The 22420-nt window shown below is 36.0% G+C and overlaps 1 protein-coding gene across 1 annotated transcript in view; it reads right to left on the reverse strand.

The window, feature by feature from the left end:
• Window positions 1-22420, reverse strand: part of SPAG17 (sperm associated antigen 17) — a 192200-nt gene that overhangs the window by 81021 nt on the left and 88759 nt on the right. The window contains exons 15-19 of the mRNA XM_074370283.1: window positions 22147-22365; window positions 14848-14909; window positions 14171-14284; window positions 8735-8889; window positions 1275-1453 (exon numbers count right to left, since the gene is read on the reverse strand). Of these exons, the coding sequence (XP_074226384.1) occupies window positions 1275-1453; window positions 8735-8889; window positions 14171-14284; window positions 14848-14909; window positions 22147-22365 (729 nt within the window). The remainder of the gene's footprint in view (window positions 1-1274; window positions 1454-8734; window positions 8890-14170; window positions 14285-14847; window positions 14910-22146; window positions 22366-22420) is intronic.

Raw genomic sequence — 22420 nt, forward strand, 5'->3', positions numbered from 1 at the left:
AATCCCTTAAGGCCACAAGAACAAATCTAACTTTTCCTTTCATACTGAAGCCCTCTTCTTGCTGTTCTAGTGATTCTGCTGTGAAGCTTTACAACTGTCCTGACCTGAGAGGTCTCAAACTGTTTGCAATACCTAGCAGGTACATTCCAATCCCAAATCAACCATTTACTGAATTTCCACAGACATCCAGTTACATAGTTATTAAGCTTTTGGTTCTGCTCAGAAGCAGAAGAAAGAAAAGGTAGTCAACCCACAATTTTTCCTACTAGAGGCAAGTACGGCCCTGGACACAGTTGTGAGAGGGCAGCCCCACCTGTCTTTTGATACAGTTCCATGCAGCATTCCAAGTACTTACTGCTGTCCTGCTGCGTCCCCAGCAGGAGGAAGGCCAGGCTGATGGATGGATTATCTAACCATTTTGGTGAAAGGTGAATGTGGCATCACTGACTTGGTTTTCTAAGTTTTACTTTAGAATCAAGCCAAGAACAGATTCCTTGGTAATCAACAGAGGTTGCAGACACTTTGGAAATTACATAGCTTTGCTTCTTTATAAGCAATCACCCTCAACTTTGGTTATCAGAAATAATAAATATTATTTCACGCAGAATCTGTTCCCTTTGCACAAACCCAGTAAAATATCTTTATTTTCCTGTCGAATTACCTCAGTGTTTCACTTCTTTATCAACTATCTGTCCTCTTTTGTCACCCTCTTCTCCCTTCCCCTGACAGCATCAAAGCCATGAAAACTAACAACAAAATTCTAAAATACGTATTGACATAACATCCTGTCGAGTCCCTGTCACAGGCCCCCAAGAATCCCTTTTTTCATTTTTAGATCACAACCCCCAGTTAGTCTCGGGACTCCTCTGTTTACTCCTCGGCTGTCTGAATCTCATTTTGGAAGTCATAATTATTCTAATGGAGACATACTGACTCTGAATTTACTTCCTATATTGTCAACATGTCTTAGATAGGGAAACCTATCAATCCCAAAATATAGACATCTGGCACTTCCCTAACATCACATTTGATCTGAACATATCGAATCTTCCAGATCTGGGAGGAAGTGGGGTCAATGTAAGACAAATGTCAACGTAAAACAAATACTCTCATGTTTGGAATGCAGCCGTTCTATTTTTTAGGGAAAGTGATGAGTCACAGAAATTTTGTGGACAATTTTTTTTAATCCTGAAATATTCACTGTCTTGATTAAATTAATAAGTAGGAGAATATCTTTGGACTTTAAAAAAATGTAAGTTCAACTGGTTACTTACTTTTAGATTTCTTAACAGCATAAATCTTGCTAGAAGAAGACATTTTGGTACCAGCAGATTTCATTTCCAGTTCATTCTTGGTCCTCATGATTTCCTCAGCCATTTTAGACTCCTGATATATTGCTTCTTCTTTTATGATCCAATCTTGAATGGATTTTGCAACAAGTTCCAAATAATTCCTTAAAAAGCCAAAGAACAGCCAGTGATAATGAGTTAATACTAGTTAAAGTCAACAAATGTTTAAGATACTGATTGTGCAAATGAACTTTTCAAAAATGAACTGATCCTAAATTGCCCGTAAAACAAATGTAACAGATTCAGATATATCCCAGATATATTTTGTACAAAGAAGTCATATACAAAGAGCCAATGAACATATGAAAAATGTTCAAGACATGTAAAATTAAAAATTAGATTATTTCTACCCAGACCAAGGATTAAAATGTTTGATAATACCAAGAGTTGATGACAGCTTGGAGAAACAGTCACCCTTAACATTGTTAACTGGAGAGTAATATGGTACAATCTCTTTTTAGAGCAATTTCATAACACAACAGGAACTCTCTTAATATTGACCGCTAGCTAACTGAGTCACGGGATTAGCTGAAACACTCTGTCTTGCTAAAAAACTTACTGGCCTTGTGAACACGCATGTCCTAAATACTAAGCCCTAAGCAGCTTGTACATCTATGTACACAGGATTTAGTAATATTTGTTCCCCAAATCATTTATTCTATTTATATTGATTATTATAATTGTTTTTTAAATGTTATGTACACTTACAACACATAGGTTTTACAATTTAAGGTTTGACAACACAGAATAATTTTCAGACTGTGTGAAAGCAAGAATTAAGTTTTGAAAAAAAATAAAGCTAGATGAATTCTATACTCAAGTTGCTTCACAATTTCCTTTAATTCTTGATTCCTTTTAAAGAAATAAACTGCAAATTGTAGACTATGAATTATGGGTACACATCATTCAAAAGGTAAAAGACATCTTAAACTCAGTATGTCCCCAAATGAACTCCTGATCTTCCACTCTAAATTGTACCCATCAAAGCCCTCTGGAGTCTCAGCTGATGGCACATCTACACTTATCATCAGGTCAAGCTGAACAGGTCCAATGCCCTGAAGTTATCTTTGGCTACTCTTATTTTCTTATGTTCCTCTTTCAATCTGTCAGGAAATCAAAAGGATTTTTTAAAAACATGTATCTAAAGTATATCCAAAATCTGATCACTTCTCACTTCCTTTACTGTTATTGTCCTTGTCTGAGCCACCACCACCTCTCACTAGGATGGCTGCCAGAGCCTCGCAACTGGTCTCTGGTTCCTACCTTTGTCCCCCTGCAGTCTGTTTTCAACAGAGCAACTAGGGAGATCCCTTTCATCCTTAAATCAGATCACGTCTCTCTTATGCTCAGGACCTTTCAATAAATCTGCATTTCAAATAAAACCCAGAATCCTTACTACTGATCTGTGATGAGGGAACACAGATATGTATACCTTGAATGAGATGACAAAATAAAGAACATTTCAGCATCCAACAGTTCAGGAAATTTGCCACCCACAGATACTTTCTTAAAGAATTACTCACAAACGTATTCCAGCTTTCCAGCTGCATTTTTTTTTTTTTAAATCCAAGAAAGACAACATGGGATATAAGTAAAAGAGTTGACCACAAAACACAGAAAAATCTACAATTAAATGTAGATACCTATTTATGCTATTTATTTGTGATTAAAGAATATTATTTACAATTGGAAATAAAGATTTCTAGGCAATTTCTAAATGAGAGGCAGGGGATTTGTTGGGATTAAGGGAAAATATGTGAAAGATTTTAACATTTTCTGTGAAATAATATTCATTAACTCCAGCTATTAGATAAAAAGTTTAAATACGTGATTTAAAAGGGTTAAGTGTAACCTCTAGAAGAATATAAATACAATGTATGACTTTTAAAAAACTCATTTCCTATGCTAAGAATAAACTAAGGAGATCGAATCTAACAAAAGGAAGGAAAGGGATTAATCCTGAAGTAAAAATATGTTTATATAAAATTAATGGTAAGAATGAGGCCAAACATATTACCAATAAAAACTATAGTGAACAGATTAGATAATTTAAAATGTAAAATTCTTTAATGCTGTTATTAATTATTATTAAAATATTTTAAAAGACAGAAGGTCTCAGAGTAGCTGAAAAAATTCAAGCTGATATTTAAAAGAGAGGTATCTAAAAATCAAATTGATGCAGAAAAATAAAAAGGTGACAGATGGCTGATGAGGTAGCCAGAAGTCATCTGGGTCCTTGATATCTTTTGAGTAGCTGCACTATCCCTGAGACGTTGTCCGACTACAGATTTTTTTTTTTTTGCTACAGGAGAAAAATAATACCCTTTTTAGTTTAACCATTGAAGTCAGTTTTCCATTAATGTAGTGAAATGCCATTCCTAGTTGACATGCAAAATTATTGAGAAAGGTATATTAGTAAATTGTTATATAAAAGAGAATTTCCAATATTAGTATCAAATATGGTTAAATTCAAGGTGAAAAGCATTAAAGGGAACACAGACATCTTTATCATGTTGATAAGTTACAATCCTTTATGAAGGATGCTTCTAAAAATAGATTCAAAAATAAATTCATGCATACACACATACATACTCAGTACACATGCAGAACTGACAGGAAGGAGAAACAGACAAAGTTATACTCATAAAGACAGACGTGAACATGTCTCTCTCAGAAATGGACATACGTTATGAGAACACTGTTTAATTTTATTCTAATAGACTGGAAAATCTAGATGTCATGCATGATCCCACAGAAAAATACAAATTACCAAAAGTAATTGAAGAAGTAGAAAACCTGAAAAGAGAATTAACTTTAGAAGGACTGAAAAAAGGTCATAGATAACCTATCCTTCATTCTTCTGCCCTACTATCTCCCCCATTCGTCCCTGCTAGCCAGCCCCTAGAAATCCACTAATTCTAAATGGTTTTCCTTGTGAAGTATCCTTACCCTTCGCAAAATCATGTACTACATTATGGAAGCTGCTGTGTGTGTGAGCAAAGGCTTAGCAACAGGGCCTTGGGAAATGACCTTGTAGTCCAACTTCTGACAGTATTGTTTCTTTGTTTGTTTTGGAAACTCCAGTTAAGATAGAGGTGGAACGTGCTGACTGCCATATGTGCTCTGAAACCTCCAATCTGTGGGCCTGCAACTTACTGAGGCAGCTGAGAGCTGGCCTGTAGCTCTTGGTAGGAAACTGAGGCTGTGGCTTCCCTGGGTGTGTGTCCCGTTTCAGCAGGCGTATACAACCAGCGTGAGTGGGGAAAGGAAAAGAAGTGGTGTGCTGGGGTGGCCACTGAGCCCCTGGGTGAGATGAAGATGCTAGTCACACTATACTTCCTTCCCTGTAGTCTTTCCTAAAGCTGAGTAAAACACAGGATGGGATTAAAGCCTATTGTGCTACGCACGCAGTTCTGATATTTGAACCCACAACCAACCTGGAGAACTAGGTCATAAAAATCATACGTAACTGTCAATGTTATCAGTAATGTTAGTGTAACACTGATACATCTCTAAGTGATATATTTTACACATTTGGGGAGAAGATTATAAACATCATTGATCTGATGAAATAGGTTCCTGAGAGAGAAAAATTGTAGCTATAAGTGATGTATCGAACTTATTAAGTTAAAATGTAGGTAATAAATCAACATGTTGGGTTTTATTACTTAATTTGGGATATCTGAAGCAAAGCATGTGTAACATTTTTTATCAAGGTTTTCCTTGAAAAGGCACGGTTTTCCTTTGGTGAAAAGTGTTGATGTAAATAACAAACCTTAGGGTTTGGCATTTTGGGGTACCCTATAGTTTTTGTTTCTGTTGTCAAGGTATCTTTTTCTTTTATAACATTAAATTTTCTAATAATTTCTTGTGATGCACAAATGTGCAATTAAAAGATAAAATCTCCAGGTAATTTCTCCCATTAATTCACATTTTTCTATAGATCATTTGGGATTTTCCTGTGTAAATAACAACCTAAGCTATCAATAATGACATTTTCTTCTCTTCCTTTTCAATTCTTACACTTTCAAGGTATTTTTATCAATTTATTTTGCAAATTTAGATCTTCATTAAATGTTGCTTAGAATTGGTGATAGTGGTTATCTGTTTTGTTTCAAATTTTACAGAGCATGTTTGTTACACTTCTCATTAAGAATGATGTTTACATCTTAGTAACTTCAAAGGCATTCAAAAGACAATGGAATAATTTTTCCAATGTGCTGAGAAGAATTTACTTGTCAATCAAAGATTATATCCTGAGCAAAATTATCCTTCATGAACAAGGTTAAAATGCAGACACTTTCAATAAACAAACCTGACTTTATTACCAAAGATCCTCACTATAGGAATTCTTAAAGCCTTTACTTTAGGAAGAAGGGAAAATAAAATAGTAAGCATATGTTAATTCACACAAACACTGGATATAAAAACAAAAATGATACAAATTTGTGGGGTAAAAACATGAAGATAGAACTAAAGTCTTAAGACCACAATAACAGAGGCGACTACAATGAAACCACAGATGACTGCTAAACAACCATCGAAAAAAAGACTAGAACCTAGCAAAAAAAATCTTCAACTGGAAACAAAGAGGGAACCACAGCGGGACGGTAGGAGGGGCATGATCACAATATAATCAGCCCGTACCCCCAAGGTGGGCGACTCACAAGCTGAAGAATAATTCAGTCGTGGAGGCCCTCCCACAGGAGTGAGAGTTCTAAGCCCCATATCAGGCTCCCCAGCCTGGGGTTCCAGCATTGGGAGGAGGAGACCCCAGGACATCTGGTTTTGAAGGCAAGTGGGGCTTAACTGCAGGAGCCTCACAGGACTGTCGGAAACAAAGACTTCATTCTCTTGGGAAGCGTACACCTATCCTTCTGAAATGATTCCAAAAAATTGCAGAGGAAGGAACACTTCCAAACTCATTCTATGAGGACATAATCACTCTGATACCAAAAACCAGACAAAGATATCACAAAAAAAGAAAATTACAGGCCAATATCACTTATAAATATAGATGCAAAAATCCTCAACAAAATACTAGCAAATTGACTCCAACAATGCATTAAAAGGATTATACACCACGATCAAACGGGATTCATCTCAGGGATGCAAGTTTTTTCAATATCCGCAAATCAATACTTTCTTATCATGCAAACCTGGAGTATTTATAAAAACTAACCACATATTAAGCAATAAAGTAGGTCAACACATTTCATAGCATCAGTATTCTATAGAACATGTTATCTGACCACTGTATCTTGACATTATAAACCACAACAAAAATGTAACTCACAGCCAAATGTTTAAAATTAAAACTCACATTTCTATGCAGTCAATGGGTCAAATAAGGAAACATTATGGAAATTAGAAATGAAAGATAAAAATTCTATCAACCAGATATTTTGTGGTGCTGCTTGGTGGCACATAGAGATTTTGCCTTAAGTGCTTATAAAGCAACAAACAACAACTCAAAATCCTGGGATAAATTTCTAATTTAAATTAGATAAAGAACATCAGATTAATCCAAAGAAATTCAAAAAGGAAATAAAAAAAATAGAGATGAGAATATGATCAAAAATAAAAAGGAGAAAGAATCAAGATCAACAGCTGATTTTTATAAAAATCAACAAAACTGGCAAACTGTTGGCGAGATTGGTCCAGAAAAATGTAGAGAAATCACAGATTAAAAATATAAGGTATTAAAAGGAATAAAGGTAGATATGACACAAAGAAGCAAAAGCATATTGTAATCAACTTTATGCCAATAACTTGAAAACAGGTGAAATGGTAAATTCCTACAGGAATAGAAAGTATTAAGTCTATTCAAAAAATAACTATATTCAATATTCTGTAATAATTTTTAATGAAAAAGAATATGAAAATGAATATATGTATATACACCAGTAATTGACACATTGTAACTGACTACATACACTTCAATTACAATAAATAAATAAATAAAAAGAAAACCCAAAGAATCTAATAACCCGACAGAAGCTGAATCAGTAATTAAACATCTCCCCAGGTCCAGATGTTTTTTATCTGCAAGTTTTACCAAATGCCAAAGGAACATATACCTTAGTCTTGTACAAACTCTTTCTTTATAGAGGGAGAACATCCTCCCATTAATTTATGAGGCTAATAAAATCTCAGTGCCAAAGCCAGACAAGAACATTTAAAGAAGGGAAGATGATAGTTGAATCTTACCCATGAATTCAGACACAAATATCCTAAACAATATATTAACAAACCAAATGCAGCAACTTACAAAAAAGATAACATAATGGACAAACTGGATTTTCACAAGAATGTAAGGCTGAACACTAGAAATTTAGCACTTTAACCAATTAAAGAAAAGGAAAAAAAAAAAGGACACCTAAATTGATGTAGAAAGATCATTTGATATGATTTAATAGTCATTTATGATTAAGAACTCATAGCAAACTAGTCATAGGAGGAACTTCTCTAACCTGATAAGGAGTATTTACATAAACCCTATAGCAAAAAACCAAAAACATACTTAATAGATGAATATTCAAAACCTAGAACAAGACAAGTATGTTCTCAAAATCGTATTGGAAATCCTAGTCAACAAAGAAATAAAAAGTGTAATTACTAGCAATAAAAAAAACCAAAGAAAAACAACAGTTCAAGATATGAGCTTGGTGTACCTATTATGTGCCTTAATTTAAAAAAATCATTTTATAACTTTAAAATGTGTGTTCCTGCGTATATATATATATGCATGTACACAACCTGTTTCCCCAATTATTCTGTCAGTCCATGTCCATTCTACCTTTCTGTATCCCTTAGGACTAAACCAATGCTATACAAAACATAAATACTGAATATACATTAGCTAGTATTGAAAAATAATTAAATGTCATTATTATTAATGAGAAGACAGAGCAAAATCTTAAGATAGCAACAAAATAACTAAGGAGCTGGAAAGAAAAAAAAGAAAGACAATGATTCCTATAGGTCTCAGTTTTCTGGGAACCTGACTGCATATGCCACTCAGTTGCCCTACTTTTGAGTTTTCCCTAGATGAAGTGGAGTTAACCCAAAACCAGAATGCAGAATTTCATGTTTTGTTGTTTCTACTTTAAATGTTTCAGAGGCTTTTTATTGGAGTCTAGATCAATCCAATATAGTTTAATAATATCCCCATTAGACGCAATGGGGCAAGGAATGGTATCTGTCTTCTTCAGTAGAATAGTTTCAATTCCTATCCTAGTGCCTGGCATGTAGCAGACATTCAACTTGATGAGCTGAATTGAACCTATAGTACCACACAAGTGCTTTTATCAAGTTGAACCACCGAGCTTCAGCCAAGGAACTGAAAACTAAGTAACTAACAAGCTAACGAGATAGCTAATTACCTGAATCCAACATTGGAGTGAAGAGCAACATTCCAATATTCACGATGCAGACGTTGGAGATTCATTGGATTATGAAAGACTAATAGTAAAGAGTTGTCTTGGGTATGGTGATAAGAATCAATACACCTATATTGTTGATTGGCTTCGTGAAGAACCTGAAAACCAAAATAATTCCATTGTTGTGTCTTTTTTCCCCAAGAGAAGGGTCTCGTGCTGGGGCATTTCTCTGCCCCTTTCTTTTTCTCCCCTTACCGCCATGAGGTTAGTCAAGGTGAGAACATAAATGGTAGATATTTGGGGGGGCATTCCAGCAACTCTTACAGAAAAACAAATACAAGGCTCTAGGCATACAGGCATTTGCTCAAGTGTTTTTCATTAAGGCTTGGAGATAATAGTTACAGTCTAGGAGTTAGTTACTTAATGTTATCTGTGCCTTCATCTAGATCGTCTCATTTTATCATTATAAAAATCCCAGATAAGTAGGTAGGATTATTTTTCCCATTAAAAAATATTAAAAGTTGCATTTTTTTTCAGCATCAGTTGTGGCCAAGAGAAAATAAAAGACCTGTCCAAGAATACAGTACCCCTAAGTTCTGGTGTCAGGGCTCATCTAGATGTCACGTTTCACACCCCACACAGTGCTCTCCACGACACCACGCTGTATGTAGTACAGAGACATGACCTGAGTGGTCTTCTGGATACAGATTGGTCTACATGACTTCTATCCCTGACCTTTCCCCAAACATTCTATCATCAGCACTGCAACTCTAGCCCCAAACAGAGGGGCACAGTGGGCAGCTCGCTGTCCTATTGCCTTTTCCTTATGCCAGTCAACATAAGGAAACAGATCCATCGGGAAATAAATCAGACAGCTGCGGGTTTTTGTTTTTGTTTGCGCTGTCCATATCAATCTAGTGTAGGCAGATTTCTATTCTCTACCGTCTGGATGATCTAAAGGCATGGAATTGCCTATTATGTCAGGAAAGGACTGTTTTACTTTTGCTTTCAATTTTACACTGGTAGCATAATCAAAATAACACATTTACGTCCCCAATCTAGTCCTCCACATGAGTGTCTTTATGAAGTGGCATTTAAAGCTGTACATCTGTTCCCTGAGAGCCAATACAAGAAAAACACACGTGGTAAATATCTTTGCATTTTAAAAACTTGCTGTGTAGGGCACTAGCCATTACTTTACTTTTTTTTTGAAAGGCAAATTCCTTTCAGACTTTAAATCCAAAAAACAAATATGTTTATCTCTGATGAACGTGTATTCTTCCTTCTATTCAAGAGCACCACAATCTTTCTGTTTCCACATTAATTTTGACTGATAGGATATACGGCACTAAGCTTCTCAGAGCTGAAGTTGTTCTCAATCAATATTTGATAAACTTTCATATATTTCTTCTTCTTTTTTAAAAACTTGGCCTCTACCTATTATTCTGTGTTAATATCGTTGGTCTCATTAACTAATTTTTTTGTTAATAATGAAGACCTACTATGTGCCAGGCTATGTATAGGTTCCAGGAAAACAAAATGAACTAGATAAGATTTTTCTCTAAAATCTAATCAGGATTTTTATAGAGGATTCTAGAGTTCAGAGAGGTGTGTCTAAGAAGATGAAACTGATGGAACATCTGATATGTAGAGAATGGATCGAGTCAGGCAAGAGTGGAAGCAGGTTGATGACTGGGAGAACATTACAGTAGATCAAGAGGATGGTAGCTGGATTAAAGCAGCAGCAGCGGAGATGGTAAAGAGCTTGAAGATACATTTTGAGGTGTTCCCTCAAAACCTTGTAACGGATCAGACATTTGGGACAAAGGAAAAGCTGAAATAAGGAGTAGCACTTAGCCTTTTGGCAGTGGTGACGTTTCCTGAGATGGATGAGGGGAGAAACATGCTCGGGAAAATTACAAGCTTCCTATAGGACACTGAATTTAAGATGCCTATCAGAGATTCAAGTGGAATTTGGAGGTAGGTACACTAAGATGGAGCTCAAGATAGAGATAGCTTGGAAGATAAAATCTTATGAGACATCAGGATTAGACATATATAATAGATGAAATAATTAAAAGAATATTTGCAAAGGCTTTAAGATGATTCAGGCCTGGGACTTGAGGCACTTCAATACTTGAATATTAGGTGGAGGAGAAGTATTCAACAAAATTTCAAATGGAGCCCTGAGGAGGAATCCAGTATGGTGCCTTGGAAACCAAGAATGAAGAATGTTTCACAGGGAAATGATTGGCTTTGTAACTAAAAAATCAAGGAAGATGAACATTCATTAGGTTTGGGGGAACAATTACATGTGACCTTGAAAAGTGAAGTTTCATGGAGTGGTGAGGACAGAGATAAATCAAAATAAAAACGTCTGAAATGAACTTCCAGGTAAAGATGGAAGATTAAACACATGCAGTCCTTAATCCCCTCACTAAAGGAACAGTAAAATTTTTGAGTTTTAATATTACAAAGTTAAAGGCCACAGAAGAGGCAAATGCAACAACATTTGACAAGCTGGAAAGCAGAAGGATCAGGGGTAACTGACTTAGCAGAACATACAAAGCCAAATCCTAAGATTAATTTCAAGAGAGCAGAAGGAAATTTATGTGTGTGCAGAAATACAAGAAGGTTCTGGAAATGCCATGGAGTGAAAGGGGCATTGAAAACAGGAAAATTAGTCTTTTAAGAAGCCATTAGGGCCCCCAAAAGCCCTCAACAGTTCTGAGCAGCCAGCGGACTGCCCATCTCCCATCTCAGCAGAAGGGTGACCCACATAAAGTGACCCTGTGGATTTAAAGGCACACTGAGGGAGAGATATACCCCAGAAGAAAGAGAATTGTGTAAAGTCTAAATTGGCATGGTCCAACAGAAATATAAGGTGAGCCACAAATGTGAGCCACATGTGGAATTTTACATTTTATAGTAGCCATATTTTAAAGGCTAGGGAAAAAAAGGTAAAATTAATTTTAACTATTTTATTTAACCCAATATGTCAAAAATATATTATCATTTCAATATGTAATCAATGTAAAAACTGTCAATGAAATATATCACTTTCTTTTCCCACTAAGTCCTTGAAGTCTGGTGTCCATAGCACTTACACAGTGCATAGTGTACTTACAGCACATCTCATTTTAACTAGCCACACTTCAAGTATTGAGAATCTACATGTGATTGGTGGCTGCCACACTGGACAATGAGGATCTAGAGACTGAGTGGTAAGAAACCTTAAACTCCTTCCCTCTACCACTTAGCACCCAAAACCCTGACTGGTAGGTTATATTTTGAAAATAGGAGATTAGATCTTTTTTTTTTTCCTGGAGACTCTAAATGGCCCAAGAGTACAGAATTAATGTATCAGCACTGGCAGGTCTCCCAAGGAAACCCCACAGCCAAATCACCCAACAACAAAGATCAGTTTTTGACAACTTCCCCCAACCCTGGACCTCATGCAACATTCCTATCAAATTTTTAGTGCCTCATTATTAAGTTACAAAAGGGTAAATATCATTAGATATTATTTCCCAATATGAAAAATTGAAACAAAAAAAAAACTTAAAGAAAACTTTAGGAAAAAGACACAATGCAGGGAGAAGACACTAAGACTTCAAAGGAGTTTAATATCCTCATAGAGATAAGAGAAGATATGGTACCAGGGACTGTGAACAGATTGTTCTATAAAGGTAATTTGTAAATATAAATAGAACTTTAGGAAATTAACACTGTAAAAACAGACACAGAGGACTCACTAGAAGAAGTGGAGGAAAAAGCGCCATATTTCCAGAATAAAAAGAAACACTGTTGGAAACTAGGAGGGTAAAGATAAGGAAATTGGAAGTTCAGTCCAGGAAGTCCAACATCTGAATAATAGGCGGTTCAGGAAGAAAAACTAAAGAAAATGGAGGGAGATGATAATTAGTAAAGTTATGATTGTAGGACATTTCCCAAAATATAAAGACCAGAGTTTCTGGATTATACTGGGCTCCCCAGTACAGTATTCAGGAACAGAACCACATACCAGTGCCCATCAACAGGGAATCCAGACCCTTAGGAAAAACAGAAAACCATCAGAGACTCATAAACAGGTGATCACCAATCAGAATTTCACTGGTTTTTTTCTCAAGGACCATCTGGAAAGCTAGAAGACCACTGAGGAATGCCTTCAAAATTTTGAGGGAAAATGTTTTTAACTTAGCATTTTACATAAAGACAACTGACAGTCAAATATAAGGGTACAATTAAGACGTTTTCAAACAGCCAATGCCTCAAAAATTTACCTTTCATCTATTTTAATTCAGGAAGCAACAGGAAGAGATGGTCCCCTACAAAAAGAGTATAACCCAAGAGAGAAGATGACATGGGATTCAGGAGACAGAGTATCCAACTGGAAATAAAAGTAAAGTTGATACGAGACTCTGGGATGATAGTGAAGGGAGAGCCCAGGACCACAGCTGTGCAGGAGACCTGAGGGCAAGCAGCAGTGCAGAGCACACAGGGAAGGCATCACTTAGACAACAAAACTGATAAAATATCTGTTAGGTTTGAATAATAATTTAGACAACTAAATTAAGTGACAAAAAAAAAAACAACAGGTAAATACCTTGAAGATTTTTACTTCTGGGAATTTAGGCATAGGGGTGGGAAGGAGTGGCTATTTTTCATAAGACTCTTTGTAGAATTTTTTGGCTTTAATAACATGTGGATGTAAAACTTTGATAAAAGTAAAATTGAAATTAGCAAGACAAAAATATAGGTTTTGGCATAAAATGTAAAAGCAACAAAAGCAGCCAATTTTAGCATTAACTTATTATGTTGCATGGTGGTTCTGGGGCTGGATTTCTTGGGTTCATATCTTGCTTCTCTCACTTACCAGCCATGTGACCTTGGGCAAAAGTTACTATTGGTCAAGGTGCCTCCGTTTCCTACTACTGATACAGTTTCTACTTCAGAGGATTATTGAAAAGATGATATAAGCTAATAATATATATTAATCATTGACTGGCACATGGTAAAGTACTCTATAAATGTCAGCTATCACAGCTTCCACTGACCTGTCAATTGCATCAGAAAATAGTTTGAAATGTGAAAACGGAAGAGAACTGACAGGCAAAATGGGGGAAAACAAGGTTGCTACCCAGTAATGCTTTACTTTTATTATTATGGGTTTTTTTTTTAATGTGTAGCAGTCATGCACGTATCTTTTTTTCTTAAGATTTTATAAAAAACATCCTTTTAGAAAGTGTATTTCAAACAATCTTGGGCACGCATAGCTCAATCTGGGCATTAACTCATTTTATAAATGAAGTAAAATGGGAATATTGATCTGAACGAGATCTAAGCATGACCTGGAAGTGACCTAGAAGTTGCAAGTCACACCACGCCTCCCCAGACCTATACCCGACTGCCTTCCAGGGACTCACAGTCCGTTAATACCTGAAGTAGGACTTTCGGTTTAAAATGTTCCGTGAAACTCCAGTCCATCAGACTGCGTTGCTGTGTTTTCTTTATGTCCTCTAAGTCCGCTTCCACAGTCATCTTCTTGGGTTTCTAAGAAATCATAGGAATACAATTTCAGCTTTGATTTGTTTAAGTTCCAAGTGGAGCCCTCTTGGACTCCATCAACTAACCAGCATGCACTCCGTCTAATTGGGGAAATCTGCATATGTAGAAACCCATATGGCAACATTTTAAGAGAACTCCTGCCAGAAAGAATACGCCTTTGACTTTTTTTTTATGGGCAACATAATCTAAATATTTTTATTGTTAGGTTATACTCTTCTGAGTTCTGTTAGCAATTATAAGCAGGTTTTCTGAACTCGCTTCAAGACAGCATTAGTTCTACACGGCTGTATGGTCAGCAGGTGTTCGTGAAGTTGCCAAGCCACACTGTCTAGAGAGGCGCATGGAGCTGGGAAGTTTTGCTTGAGCGGCTAGTGGAATTAACTCCTTTCTCTCCAGTTGGAGCTGGTCTGGGGATGTCTGAGTAATCCCTCTCCTCTAGCATCAGCTTTCTCCTGCTAAGCGTCTCTCTCTGCCTTTTTTTTTTTTTAAGTTCAGTTTTCTCAGATTATCTTACTTGCATTTACACTTCTAGGACAATAATTTCTTACCTTTTCAAGAGGGTCAGCATTTGTGAAGGTTTCATCTTTGATCTCATCGTTCGTGGTGCACTCTGCAAATCAAAGACACCAACATCCAGTTGCATTTAGGCTTTGTTCTTCCCTTGGTCAATGCTGTGCCTTTTTGTTGCCATATGTTCTATGTTTCTGTGCTGAAAAGGTAATTCCTGAAAGGCCTGTTTGATGCCTCCAAAAAAGATGTTTGTGTCAATAATTCTAAATCAGTGTCAACCTAGAAAAGTTATACTAAAGCCTTTGAAAGAACCCAGCTTCCTATCCAATACTCTCCTAAATCATGTATCAGATAGGGTGCCTTCAGGCTGTATGGCTCACTTCTAGCAGTGTACCTTTTTCTTTCCCAGTTGCAAATATTTACTGATTAAACTAAACCAACTGTGCAGTATACACTGTCTTACCTTGCTAGCGACTACCACAAAGCCTTTTCAAACTTCTGTGGTTCATATCTTGTGGGTGCTAGACTAGGACAGTGGTAGAGGATGCACGGAAAGGAGAACTACCAGATAAATGCACCTCCTGTTTGAAAATGATACTAGTCATCATCCTGTAAAGTGTTTCTTCCATTTACTCATCATTTATTAATTTATGACGCATTTAACGGTCACTGGCAGATTTATAGATGGGGTTTAAAAAAGGTAGTGAAATCAATGGCTAGCTGGACTCCATGGACCAATATGAGTCATACACACCAGCTCTCCTTGTGGCCAGAGTATACTTAAATGATACCTGTGATTGTGACCTCCTCCTTGGCTTCTGCGCAAACAGCCATATAAATGGACAGAGAGGAAACAGATTCATGCTGTTGATTTCTGAATCGCCATGCTTTACTAATTCCCAACAATAACAAAAGTTACATAGAAGAGTTCGATGATGTATAAGTTTAACGTGGATAAATAGATGTCTTTCCTGTGAATGTCTCAGAAGTGCTAATACGCTCACGTGACTGCGAATCTCTAGCAAGGAAGTGGATAAAGTATACAGCATACTGCAAATCTGACCAAAGCAGTAGAGTGGGGGATGAATCTTGTTAATAGATCTGTCATGCTGCTAATAAACAGCCCATCTGACTTTTTATCATCTTCAGAGCAAATGAACCCCCACAAGGTCATAGAGGAAACGGCTCCAGCCTAAGTCCCAAACACATCTCCTGCCACTCTCCCTTGCTCTTTCCACACCAGGCTCACTGGCTTGCTTGTTGTGTCCTGAAGTTTTTGAACTTGCTTTTCTCTCTGTCTGGCATGCTTTGCTTTTACATAGTCACCTCTTTCCAGCCCTTACTTCATTCAAATTTTTGCTCAAATGTCACCTCCTCAAGAGCCTCTGCCTATTATCCAGCTTTATCTGTAATCAAAGCACTTATCAGTGCCTAATAATACTTGTTGATGTCTATCCATCTCACATATGAGTTCCTGGAGAGTAAGAACTTTATCTTATCTTTCCTAACGGTACTCTGAGCACCCAACACATGGGAGAAACTCGGTAAAATTTTTTTTTGATTGAGAGAAATTTACATCATATATTGAAATAAATATCGAGCCAGAGAGAGAGACAGCAGAAACATGTAAGAACTACAACAAACGCTTATTTGGGGCAAGCTTAAGATTCAAGTTTTCATTCTGTGGCAAAGAGATCCGTATCTGGGCTACTGCAGGGAGTAGTCAATTACATCCAAGCAGGATAGGTCAATGTTTTCCTTTCTTTTAGGAGCATAGCTACTTATATTTTTGCTACTAGTTCCATCTCACTTTGGGCTGGTGAAGGGGACAGCAAGAATGTTCCATTTTGATTTAGAGAAAAACTATATAAAGTCAGTTCAGTTCGGTATTCATATAAATACAGCCACTCAAAAGAAAACTCAGGCCAACTCTAACTCTAAATAGACCATGATGTCCCATGTGTCCTTGAAGCAACTGATATGAAATCTGTGGAATAAAAATTATTCTGTTCTATGGGCTGCCAGATTTCTGGGAGATGTGATATTCCCTCGTGTGTCTCCAGTTTAGAAAATATGTTCTAAAAAATTGTGCATTGGTTATTCTGTCAAAGGAGAGAACAGTCTAAGACTAATCTGAACTCTTTATTTAATGGTAGAGTAGAAGTCATTTTTTTTTAAACTTTCTTTCTGATTTCTTCGACCGCATAATCCTTTGACAGTGTGATTCAGTAGTTTTTGACACATCTGGAAATGGATGCATTCTCATCCCTTTGAAAAACAGCTTTCCTAATCTGTTTTACTTTAGAGATAACAAGATCCCTCTGCAAAGCAGTGACTTTATTAAAAAAACACCCAACAAGCATAAAGGGCACATCTAAACCTATAGCCTCACGGTTATCAACTCTCAGCTTTTTCATAAATATCCAATAGGCCCTGTCAAGTTCAAAACCAGTCTCAGATGGAAATCTAGTGTTTGGTTGAGAAAAGCACAAATATTCAGCCCTTCATGTCCAGGAACAGACTTTTATATGTATTTGATGCTAAGAGGGGTGTGCAGGAAATACAGGAACAATTTCTGCTTTGTTTAAAGAGATTTAAAGTGGCTGCTTTAGAAGTGTGACTCAGAGTTAGGGGGAAAATGCAAAAAAAAAAAAATTAGCAACAACAACAAAAAGTTCCCTTATATATAACAGCCTCAGTGAGGTACCAAGCCTCAGCTACCCTCCCTCATCCAAATGTAACAGCTCCTTGATGTGGGCCAGCATACACTCAGCAGAATCCCTTATAGACCGTGGGTTCAGCTCTTAAGATTGCTTGGCCTCTAGGATATTTTATAGCATTTTCAGTCCTGATGATTTAGGGAGTTGCTATAAACAATTACTTTGCACCAGGATCCAGAATGCCAATTTATGGGGTTTGACCACCAGGTGGCAAAAGCTGCCTGAGGAAAACTATATACCAACTGTTCTAAAAGACAGAACAAAACAAAAACCAAGCAAAATAAGACCACCTTTCCCCACAACAAACAAACAAAACAAAAATTCTGCAGCAACATGGATGGACCTGGAGATCATTATTCTAAGTGAAGTAAGCCAGAAAGAAATAAAAATACCATATGATATCATTCATATGTGGAATCTAAAAAAAAAAAAAAAAAAAAAAAGAGGATACTAATGAACTCATCTACAAAAGAAACAGACTCTCAGACATAGTAAACAATCATGGTTACCAGGGGAAAGGGGGCAGGAAGGGATAAATTTGGGCGTTTGAGATTTGCAAATGTTAATCACTATATATAAAAATTGATAAAAACAAATTTCTTCTGTCTAGCACAGGGAACTATAGTCAATAACTTGTAATAACCTTTAATGAAAAAGAATATGAAAACAAATACATGTATATGTATGCATGACTGGGACATTATGCTGTACACCAGAAATTGACACACTGTAACTGATTATATTTCAATAAAAAAAAAAAGCTCCTCAGGTCTTATATTTATATCTCTCCTGGCTTATTCTGGCTCTACATTAACTCAAAGAGAATTCTTTGTCATACATTTATATCCTCACAGGACATACTAACACCATAACATCTCAGGTTAACTTATTTGGCTTAATTTTTTGTGAGACAGACTAGTAGGTAAGGGTACTTAGAACAGAGAAATAGGGAATCTGCCCTAATGGAAGGGAAGGAGGAAGGAAGAGGAGGAAAGAAGAAGGAAAGAAAGATTCAAAGGCAACAAAATTAGGCTATCAGCATGAAGAAGAGACTATGAATATGCCTAAACCATTAGATGCAGCACAAGAATTTCTGGAACTAAGGAAGCCACAAGACACAGTGGAGGAAGCACTGGTTTGGAGTTAGACAGCTCTCTGTTGGGATCCTGACCTCCTACTTGTATGTGGTTGAACAAATTACTTAACCCCTCTGAGTCTTTCTTTCCTTGTCTTCAGTATTAGGCTAACAGTAGCTCCCTTATAGGCTTGATGTTTACATAAAGTATTAGTCATATACGCAAAATATCTTAGCATAGTGCTTGGAATATAGGAGGCAATATTAAATAAATGTTATCTCCTTCCCTCCTCTGTCCCCCTCACCCTCACTTATCTGCTCTGCTAACAGACAAGCAGATTTTCTCTAAGTCCACTCCATTGATGGCTTCCCCTTCTACCCTCACTTAAATAAATGAAAATGGTAAGATGACCATTTAGTCAATATTGACTTAACACCTGTTCTTTTATGGCACTGACCATTTTTTAAGTGCTTTTTAAAATTATGAAATGTAACAACACAGAAAACTGCAATGATGTATAAATGTTTGGTATGATGAATCATAAAGTCCCAGCACTCCAGACACCTTATGTGTGTTCTCTCACTACTACACTTTTTTTTTTAAATGAAACTTTCATATTATTCCTGATTTTTTTGTGTGTGGATTATTTTGGGTTCGCGACACACACAATATTTACAAATCCTAACAGTTTTGTTTCTTCCTTTTCAACCCTTATAATTTATCTCTTTTTCTTGTCTTACTGAGTTGGCTGGCATCTTCAATGTGACACTGAATGTGAGTGTTTATAGTGGATAGCCTCTTGATCAAGGGAAATCTTTCAACTTTTCATCTTAATATATAATGTTTATTATAGTAATTTAAAAAATTTCTCTGGTAGAGAAACTTGCTTTCTACTGCTAATTTCCCTAAATTGCTATAGAATTTTAAGTGCTTTTTCTGCATCTATTGAGATTATGTATTTTCTCAGTGTGTTAATTGATAAATTATATTGATTTTTATGTATGTTTTTCCTTCTATTCCTGTTATAAAAACTTGTTTTTGATTATTATCATTTTGTATATTGCTAAATCAGTTTGCTTATGTTTTGTAGGATTTTGGTGTATATATATTCATGAATAAGTTTCATTTATAATTTTCTTTTGTTTTTATTTTGTTATTCTTGACAGTTTTATTACAAGGCTTACATTACCTTTATGAGTAGGAAAGGATACCCTGTTTTATTTCCTGGAATTAATTTTTGTTAAGATTTATCTTGTTAACTATTTATTTTTTGAGTGTTTAATATCACTAGTCAATGAGATTATCTGAGTTTGGCATGTACTATTTGGGAAGATTTTTAATGATTGATTTGATTTATTTAAATAGTTCCAAGACTATTCAGATTTCCTATTTCTTCTTGAGTGAATGTTGTTAAGTTATACATTTCTAGTCATTTTCTCATTTTATCTTTAGACTTAGTGGAATAAGTTGTTTATATACCCTTTTACTATCTTTTAAATTTCTATAAAATCAAGTTAAGTCCATTTCTTTACTCCTAATGACTTTTTCTCCTGATGTCGTTATTCATGCTTCTTCTTTGTCATTATCTTTCATAAAAAATTTCTCTATTTTAGAAGTCTTCAAAGAACCAAACTTTTGCATTATTTGTTCTTCCTATTGCACCTAAAATTTCCATAATTGCTTTGTAGTTTGAGAACAGACTCAAACGTTTTGGTATGTGAACATTTTGTTGAGACTTATTTTATGATGCAGTATGTAATTATTATTTTTGAAATAAACATACTTATGCCCTATAAAAAGCTATAGTATTAAGGAGGCCTTGATATAGGCATATGGGTAATTGTAATAAATGGTAGGAAATGGTCACTGATGCCAGAAAGGAAGTGAAGATTAGTTATGAGCATGGGAATGCTAAGGGAGGCGTTACCAAATGAACACCTCTGACAAGGCTTCATGGAGATGCCAGTGAAACCTAATCATAACCAAAAAGGGAACTCAAGGTGAAAAGTATCAAGGGGGCAGAATCACAGAGATTGAAAAGAGGAGCCTGCCCAGAGGAAAGAGGGCTTCATTCTGTTTGGCTAGAGCATGGGATAAGTGAGCAAAAGGGAAAAAGTGGAAAGGGTTTTGGAAAAGTAATTTGGAACTACTGAAGAAGCATGTAAAGCAGGCCAAGGAGTGGATTCTGTTTTGCAGGTAGTAGGGAGCCACTGAAGGTTATAATTAGAGAAATAACAGCTGTATTTTAAGTAATTAATCTGACAGCTGTGTGTAAGATAGCTCAATAAAAATTTAGCCTAATATTCTTCTATGCATCTATACCTTCTAATGTAACAATATTTATGATGCTTTATTCTAGGATGAGAGTAATCAGCTGAGCCATATGGAGGAGGAAAGGGAACTGATGTTCACTAAGCACTGACTGGGCAGTTCATTATGTTACTGCAGGTAATTTTAAAAATAATTTTTGATATAATCACAATAACCCTGTGAAATACTGATGATGAAAGTTTTAATTATGTTCACTGTACTATATTTATGAAGGCAAGAGTGGACTAAGAGGCCTTATGATATTTTAAAAAACAAGGGCTGAAATAAAGATTTACTCTACAAATATAAATGCTAGAGAGGGTATGGAGAAAAGGAAACCCTCCTACATTGTTGGTAGGAATGTAAATTGGTGCAGCCACTATGGAGATTCCTTGAAAAGCTAAAAATAGAGTTACCATATGATCCAGCAGTCCTGCTCTTGGGCATATATCCAGAAAAGATGAAAACTCTAATTCAAAAAGATACCTGCACCCCTGTGTTCATAGCAGCACTATTTACAACAGCCAAGAAATGGAAGCAACCTAAATGTCCATCAACAGATGAATAAAGAAGATGTGGTATATATACAATGGAATATATTGCTCAGCCACAAAAAAGAATGAAATAATGCCATTTACAGCAACATGGATGGGCCTAGAGATTATCATACTAAGTTAAGTAAGTCAGACAGAGAAAGACAAATACTATATCACTTACATGTAGAATCTAAAAAAATGGCACAAAAGAACTTACTTACAAAAAACAGAAAAAGACTCACATAGCAAAAAAAATTATGATTTCCGAAGGGGAGGGTGGGGGGAGGGATAAATTAGGAGTTTGGGATTAGCAGATATACACTAGTATCACAAAACAGATGAAAAATAAGGTCCTACTGTACAGCACAGGAACTATATTCAAAATCTGGTAATAACCTATAATGGAGAAGAATCTGAAAAATTATATATATATATGAATGAATCACTTTACTATACCTGAAACACTGTAAGTCAACTATATTTCAATAAAAAAGATAAAATGAGGACTCACTGAATAACAATACTCAGTAACAAAGCTTAATTAACCAAATAATTTAGATATTAAACAGTTTTTCAGTTGAATTAGGGAGGCATTTACATTTAAATAATGCATCTTGAATTTTTTTGGATTACAGTTCTATAATAGTGTCTGTACACACACGTGTGTGTGCACACACACATACATGTTTACTTACCCAAAGGCTCAGTATGGAGCTGAGACCTCAAGCTGCTCTCCTGCTCTGACATTTCTCTATTATCAGAGTCTAAGGATTTCTTATTATCCAGTTCAGAATGCTTCAGATTGTTAGTATCAGGCTGGCTAGGATCTGAAGGTTCTTTGTTGACCATGTCATCTTGTGCAGACGTCAACAAATTCTGATCCAGAAATAAAACTCTGTCTTTGGCTTCATTATCTAGGCAGCGTAAAGAGGATCTGTAAGGTACAACACTAGACAAACGGACAACCAC

The sequence above is a fragment of the Camelus bactrianus genome, chromosome 9 (assembly GCF_048773025.1).
Source record: "Camelus bactrianus isolate YW-2024 breed Bactrian camel chromosome 9, ASM4877302v1, whole genome shotgun sequence".
Classification (NCBI taxonomy): domain Eukaryota; kingdom Metazoa; phylum Chordata; class Mammalia; order Artiodactyla; family Camelidae; genus Camelus; species Camelus bactrianus.